This window comes from Nerophis lumbriciformis, linkage group LG11, assembly GCF_033978685.3.
Source record: "Nerophis lumbriciformis linkage group LG11, RoL_Nlum_v2.1, whole genome shotgun sequence".
NCBI lineage: Eukaryota > Metazoa > Chordata > Actinopteri > Syngnathiformes > Syngnathidae > Nerophis > Nerophis lumbriciformis.
This window is the reverse complement of record NC_084558.2, coordinates 46,689,916-46,698,327: the sequence shown is the minus strand read 5'-3', so window position 1 is coordinate 46,698,327 and position 8,412 is coordinate 46,689,916. Positions and strand designations below refer to the sequence as shown.

At 38.8% G+C, this 8,412-nt stretch overlaps 1 protein-coding gene across 2 annotated transcripts in view; it reads right to left on the bottom strand.

The window, feature by feature from the left end:
• slc5a1 (solute carrier family 5 member 1) overlaps positions 1–8,198 on the bottom strand; it is a 37,087-nt gene extending 28,889 nt beyond the window's left edge. For both annotated transcript variants that reach the window (XR_009815817.1, XM_061966080.1), the window contains exons 1-3: positions 7,982–8,198; positions 376–447; positions 140–244 (exon numbers count right to left, since the gene is read on the bottom strand). Coding sequence is in view for 1 of the 2 variants with exons in the window: in XM_061966080.1 (XP_061822064.1) it covers positions 140–244; positions 376–447; positions 7,982–8,104 (300 nt within the window). In the remaining variant the exon portion in view is untranslated. The remainder of the gene's footprint in view (positions 1–139; positions 245–375; positions 448–7,981) is intronic.
• Between the last annotated feature and the right edge of the window lie 214 nt (positions 8,199–8,412).

The window sequence follows — 8,412 nt, the reverse complement described above, 5'->3', positions numbered from 1 at the left end:
AGGAAACTCAATTTCGGCCGCTTGTATCCGCGATCTTATTCTTTTGGTCATGACCCACACTTCATGACCATAGGTGAGAGTAGGAATGTAGAAACATGTAAAACCATAACAAAATGTCTGACATCATTTTATCACTCACATTCCATTCAAATCCACCGATGGCAATCCCAGAAGCGGCAGCAGTCCCAGCGATTCCCACAAAATGCCCACTTCCGATGTTGCTGGCAAAAAGTGACGCTCCGATCTGTGGAAAGGAGAATTTGATTTGTTATTGTCCATTTTTAATAAGGCTTAATTCTGCCATGTTCAGAATGAACTGCACTTAATTGGTCAGCAGCTAACAAGCTAGCAGTTGAAGTCATTGAGGTTTCTCACCGGCCACCAGACCATACTTCTGCCCGCCAGGAAGAAGCCCCCCACGGTGGAACGATTGGTGCGAACCATCGCCTGCAAATAAATGCATCAAAATAATGACAGTAACCCTTAAACGCCACAGGATGGCACTATCGCTCTGCTCCGTCTCGTCTTCATGTCTGACATCAAAGTAAAACTACTCTACTCCCGTAAAGTAGTTTTACTTTATTTGACTTTTTCATCATACAGTAGTTTTTGTTGTAGTACAGGTAAGTATATATTTAAAGTTGCCCAAAAAACGAATAGTGCAGCAGGGAAGTGCACAAGCAAGATAAACACAAGTCATGAGGCTGGCACATAAATCCCTCTGATTAGTGATCAGCGGGAGAAACAGCGTTCCAACCGACAGAGTGGTGGCAGAAAACAGGAAGTGGAACATAAATAAGAGCGCTGGACAGGAAATAAATACAGAAATGTGGAAATATACAAAATAAAGTCAGACAGGTCGTGACGGTATGATAGCTAAGAGTATTTACCTTTTTTGTGTACAATTAACTTTGGTTTTTCAAGACGTATACATTATTTATTTGATTTAGTTTTGTTTTTGTTTACTTTTATGATATAGAAATGAACTTCACTTAACAATATACAACAATTTGACGCAAAACATCACCTGGTTCATGAAGATTTAATAATAGAGAAAAAATTGTGTTGTTTATAATTGTTAGTTGTTAGTAACTATTTTCACTCAAAGGCCACATAGTTGGGCAATAAAGTATGTCGTGAATACAGCAATACCCATAAAACGCCACTAGATGCCAGTATTGCTCATGTCTGCGGGTCTGCGGTCGAAGAGAGAGTCCTTTTGGGGCGGTATAGCTCGGTTGGTGGAGCAGCCGTGCCAGCAACTTTAGGGTTGCAGGTTCGATCCCCACTTCCGCCATCCTAGTCACTTCCGTTGTGTCCTTGGGCAAGACACTTTACCCACCTGCTCCCAGTGCCACCCACACTGGTTTAAATGTAACTTAGATGTAAAGCGCTTTGAGTCACTTGAGAAAAAGCGCTATATAAATATAATTCACTTCACTTCACTTTTCTTTCTGTGTTGGTACGATATTAAGACATATCAAAATGTCACCTGTTGAGTGAATACACCTGTATTCATTTTACAGGTGTGTTTGTAATAGTCGCAAATATAACGCTTTGATGAAGGAAGCAATTGTTCACTTTTTTGAAGTTTTATTTTATCGTACAGATCGGAACTTACTTTCATACTTGCAAGTGAATAATCAAACATATTACCAATAATAATAATAATAACAATAATAATAATACTAACAATAAAAATAATAATAACAATAATAATAATACTAACAATAATAACAATAACAATAATAACAATAATAATGACAATAACATAATAATGATGATAACAATAATAATGATAATAATAATAACAATAACAATAATAACAATAGTAATAACAATAATAACAATGACATAACAACAATAATGATTATACAATAAACATGTTCAAAAATAATAAAGGGTTTTATAATGGAACACATGATTTAACTGTATAATATATATATATATATATATATATATATATATATATATATATATATATATATATATATATATATCCATCCCATCCATCCATTTTCTACCGCTTATTCCCTTTGGGGTCGCGGGGGGTGCTGGAGCCTATCTCAGCTACAATCGGGCGGAAGGCGGGGTACACCCTGGACAAGTCGCCACCTCATCGCAGGGCCAACACAGATAGACAGACAACATTCACACTCACATTCACACACTAGGGCCAATTTAGTGTTGCCAATCAACTTATCCCCAGGTGCATGTCTTTGGAGGTGGGAGGAAGCCGGAGTACCCGGAGGGAACCCACGCAGTCACGGGGAGGACATGCAAACTCCACACAGAAAGATCCCGAGCCCGGGATTGAACCCAAGACTACTCAGGACCTTCGTATTGTGAGGCAGATGCACTAACCCCTCTTCCACCGTGAAGCCCATATATATATATATATATATATATACATATATATATATGTATATTAGAGATGCGCGGATAGGCAATTATTTAATCCGCAACCGCATCACAAAAGTCGTCACCCATCCGCCATCCACCCGAACCAACATTTTATCAAAACCGCACCCACCCGCACCCACCCGTTGTTATATATCTAATATAGACGATGCAAGGCATTAGTGAGGTTATAAAGCTTTTGCCTGTTAAAGAAAGGAGACTGATCCAATGCAGCAGAGACATTCAATGCGTGCCACGCTGTCACGGCCCAGACGCACACCAGTGCGCAATCATCTGGGAGCCGCGCTGAGCGCACCTCCAAGCGCGCCCGCGCCACTCAAACTGCTGCAGGCAGCTGTGTTCCATCTTCAATCAACACACCCGGCACTGATGAGAGGGACGACTACTTAAACAACCGCCACCAGAGATCCTCCTCCTGCCTCCCGACCACGCTTCCGCCCCTGGACAAACCCTGCCTGCCTCGCCCTTGTCTTGACAGCACCGCTCCTCTCAACACGCACCTCCAACACTTACGGTAAAACCCTCCAGTTAAATTCCACACATAGTCTGACACCCAATTCCTGTTTGGTTACATACATCTAATATATATATATATATATATATAAATATATATATATATATATATATATATATATATTGATATATATATTGATTAATATAATATAATATAATATATAGTATAATATCATGTAATATATTGGATAATATATTGTATGAATTATACATATATAAATATATATATATATATATTATTATTATTATTATTATTATTATTATACATATATTTATATAGAGATATATATAATTCCCTTTTGAATAAATACGCCCCAGGCTAAACGCTCTCCCTGTCTCAGTGCCGTCTCCTTCTACCCGGTATCATCACACACAAATTAATATCTCTTGGCCACGCATTAGTGGCTAAGAGATATTAATGCGTGATAATATTATTTATCATTATTATAATATTATTGTCATTTCCATTAAGAAAGTGTTGACTATTGTTGCCAATGCCCTCAGATCAGGAGTGCGTTCCTCACACTTTGTGTGCGCAGTTGCAGCAAGCAGAACGAGGCTTTTAAGAAGTTGAAAAAATGTTTTAGAAAGACTAGGCCTATATTTTCGTTAGGTAAAAAAATGTTTCTGAATTTATTTCAATGAATATTAACTTGTTAACGTTATAATGCTCAAATAGGGACGAGGGCGGGGTGCACAGTGAAACAGTGAACAATTTCGCGACAAAGATGAACCTTTATTGATTGATCTGCAGCCATGACAAAATATCAGACAATCTCCATTGTCAACGACAGGCAGGAAAATAAAGATAAGCACATAGCCTATGTTGTAGGCATAGGCATATAGGCTCATACATTTTTAAGTTGAAATAAAAAAATTAAAAAAAAATGTGCCTCATAAGCCTTAGACTGTCAATCACGCGCACAAACTTAAATTATACAATAACATATGTATGTCATCTCTATTTAAACAAAAATAAATTAAATAAATAATAATAATACATTACCTGCAACTTATTGGCCAAGGCAAATAGCTGAAGGGGAGAAATCAAACCCATCAGACTGCACTTTCTCATCAAACTTGAATTATAATGAAAATAGACGGTTGCGACAAACAAAGCAGGCTAAATAGCCTTACATTGTCGCCAATCGGAGATGCGCTTCACTTGAAAGCGAGGCCAAATAATTATTCACACATAGTAGTATATCATAAACAGCGTCGCAGCTCTTGCAAATCACGTAGCCAGCATTACTATCATCCTGATTTACAACCTCATAAAAACGAGTCCACGCTGATACATATATAATAGATACATATATAATAAATACATATATATATATATATATATATATATATATATATATATATATATATATATATATATATATATATATATATATATAGGGCTTCACGGTGGCAGAGGGGTTAGTGCATCTGCCTCACAATACGAAGGTCCTGAGTAGTCTTGGGTTCAATCCCGGGCTCGGGATCTTTCTGTGTGGAGTTTGCATGTCCTCCCCGTGACTGCGTGGGTTCCCTCCGGGTACTCCGGCTTCCTCCCACTTCCAAAGACATGCACCTGGGGATAAGTTGATTGGCAACACTAAATTGGCCCTAGTGTGTGAATGTGAGTGTGAATGTTGTCTGTCTATCTGTGTTGGCCCTGCGATGAGGTGGCGACTTGTCCAGGGTGTACCCCGCCTTCCGCCCGATTGTAGCTGAGATAGGCTCCAGCGCCCCCCGCGACCCCAAAGGGAATAAGCGGTAGAAAATGGATGGATGGATATATATATATACACATATATATATATATATATATATATATATATATATATATATATATATATATATATATATATATATATATATATATATATGTTGTCCCAATACACACTATTTTGGTACCGGTACCAAAATGTATTACGATACATTTCGGTACTTTTCTAGATTAAGGGGACCACAAAAAATGACATTATTGGCATTACTTTAACAAAAAAATCTTAAGGTACATTAAACATATGTTTCTTATTGCAAGTTTGTCCTTAAATAAAATAGTGAACATACAAGACAACTTGTCTTTTGTTAGTAAGTAAGCAAACAAAGACTCACTCAGTCCATTCCCACTCAGGATTGAATACAAAGTCTCCCTGCTAACCCACCAGTGCCTCCATAGAAATGCCCCTCTACCTCAAAGAACTACTCACCCCCAAATCCTCCACACGACACCTTTTCTAACCTCCTCCAACCTCCGAGGACAAAGCTACGAACAATGGGAGACCTGGCTTTCTGCTCCGTTGCTCCCAGTCTGTGGAACGCTCTCCCTGACCACCTGAGGGCACCACAGACTGTGGATGCTTTTAAAAAAAGGCTTAAAAGCCCTTCTTTTTAAAAAAGCCTTTTCTTAGATATGTGCATACTAGCTATAGCTATTTGGCTGTTCTAGTTATTTCTTTATTATCTTTTTTATTTTATTTTTTTTAATACACTGTAGCACTTTGAGATTGTTTACTCAATGTAAAGTGCTTTTTACAAATAAAATCTATTATTATTATTAAAATCCTAATTTAGTTGCTGCCGTATGCAGTAACATATTGTGTCATTTATCATTATATTATTTTATCAAAATGATTAAGGACAAGTGGTTCATTTACTGTTAATATCTGCTTACTTTCTCTTTCAACATGTTCTATCTATACTTCTGTTAAAATGTAATAATCACTTATTCTTCTGTCGTTTGGACACTTTACATTAGTTTTGGATGATACCACACATTTGGGTATCAATCCGATACCAAGTAGTTACAGGATCATACATTGGTCATATTCAAAGTCCTCATGTGTCCAGGGACGTATTTCCTGAGTTTATAAACATAATATACGTTTTTTTTTGTTTTTTTTGATTGTTAGAATAATTGTTTCTAAGTTATCACAAAAACTTTGTGTTACATTGAGTGCCTGGTGAGAAGCAAAAGCTGTCTTTGAAACCTACCAAGAGTAAGGCTCGTAAAACTCCACTGTGTAGGGGGGGAAGCAGCATGAAGGTGTTCCTGTTTCTTTTAAGTATTGTAATCAAACAGAAAGATATTGTCTGACCCAAGAACGACAAAAGCGAAGAGGAAGCAGGACCAGACTACCTCTTTTTGAACCTCCTTTTTCAACTGTTTTACGAACCTCTCTTTGAACTGTTTTACGACCTTTTCTGTGAAGTGTTTACGACCTTTTCTTTTGAACTGTTCTGTAACCAAAGGCAATGCTGTTTACGACCCACTTCCCTTTGGAAGCAGCTGTGGTCATGTGGTCAGGGAAATTTAAATAAATGAGGAGTTGTACAATACTTCGCCAGAGCGTGCTGAAACCAGGCATCTCTCCTCAATTGAGTCCAAATTTAATTCTGTCTCTGTTTAATTCTTTGCTTCTTGTCTTGTTTAATAGATGTGACAGTGATGCTAAAAAAAAATAGCGATGTAATTATAGTAGTATCGACTAGATACGCTCCTGTACTTGGTATCATTACAGTGGATGTCAGGAGTAGATCCACCAATGGCGTTTGTTTACATGGTGTGTAGTGAAGCATGTTTAGCTATTCCTCGTCCTGCAGGGATGATACTTGTAAGAAACGTACTTTATTCGTCGCCATGGAGGCGAGGATTAGTGATTTAGAAGTAGCTAAAACACTGCCGACGGCAGATGGACTTTAGCCGCTAGCTAGCTAGCCATGTCTTAAAGCACCTCTTCCTGAGGGCGTTTCAGTGTTATAACTTCACCTTTATTGTCAGTTTTTAAGCCAAAATGCGTCCGTTCTCCCTTTTCTGTCTACACACTGTGTCTGCTTGTAAGTACTCAGTGTGTGTGCGCTGCCGTACATGCTAGTCTGCTCGTAAACCAGCAATGACACGACGTGACGACGACGGGGGACCGGTACTTTTTAGGGGTGGTATAGTACTGAATATGATTCATTAGTATCGCGGTACTATACTAATACCGGTATACCATACAACCCTAATATACACACATATATATATATGAAGGTGTTCCTGTTTCTTTTAAGTATTGTAATCAAACCGAAAGATATTGTCTGACCCAAGAACGACAAAAGCGAAGAGGAAGCAGGACCAGACTCCCCACCAGGCTACCTCTTTTTGAACCTCCTTTTTCAACTGTTTTACGAACCTCTCTTTGAACTGTTTTACGACCTTTTCTGTGAAGTGTTTACGACCTTTTCTTTTGAACTGTTCTGTAACCAAAGGCAATGCTGTTTACGACCCACTTCCCTTTGGAAGCAGCTGTGGTCATGTGGTCAGGGAAATTTAAATAAATGAGGAGTTGTACAATACTTTGCCAGAGCGTGCTGAAACCAGGCATCTCTCCTCAATTGAGTCCAAATGTAATTCTGTCTCTGTTTAATTCTTTGCTTCTTGTCTTGTTTAATAGATGTGACAGTGATGCTAAAAAAAATAGCGATGTAATTATAGTAGTATCGACTAGATACGCTCCTGTACTTGGTATCATTACAGTGGATGTCAGGAGTAGATCCACCAATGGCGTTTGTTTACATGGTGTGTAGTGAAGCATGTTTAGCTATTCCTCGTCCTGCAGGGATGATACTTGTAAGAAACGTACTTTATTCGTCGCCATGGAGGCGAGGATTAGTGATTTAGAAGTAGATAAAACACTGCCGGCGGCAGATGGACTTTAGCCGCTAGCTAGCTAGCCATGTCTTCCTGAGGGCGTTTTAGTGTTATAACTTCACCTTTATTGTCAGTTTTTAAGCCAAAATGCGTCCATTCTCCCTTTTCTGTCTACACACTGTGTTTGCTTGTAAGTACTCAGTGTGTGTGCGCTGCCGTACATGCTCGTAAACCAGCAATGACATGACGTGACGACGACGGGGGACCGGTACTTTTTAGGGGTGGTATAGTACTGAATATGATTCATTAGTATCGCGGTACTATACTAATACCGGTATACCGTACAACCCTAATATACACATATAAATATATATATATAAATATGAAGTAAATATTGCTAACACACGACTAATAACTCACCCATATTCCAACAGCCAAGACGAGCAAAAAGTAAAGGACGATGACGGAAATGTCGGCCGGGTTGTTGAGGGCGACGGTGGAGTTGTTACTTCCTGCGTACGAGTCTACAAAGTTGCCAGACATGACGGCGGGCGACCTCCTCCACCTGCACCTCCAAAGTGAATGAAACACCTGCAAGAAGGCAACCTGTGCGCACCTCCAGAGGAGGAGGCGGAGTCAGGCGTGAGAATCCCTTTAAGGTTGCAGGTTGGAAAAAAAGTAAAAAAAGAAAAAAAAGAAAAAGGTTTTTGTTTGCTTTTTTTGCTGCCTGGTGGCAGTTGTGTTGTTAATCATCAACTCTCGAGGAAGTCACTCCCTGTGAAACAAAAGAGCTTCTGGTAAATTCCATAGAGTGACGCTTGTCACCTTGACACTAATCACTGAATAAGAAT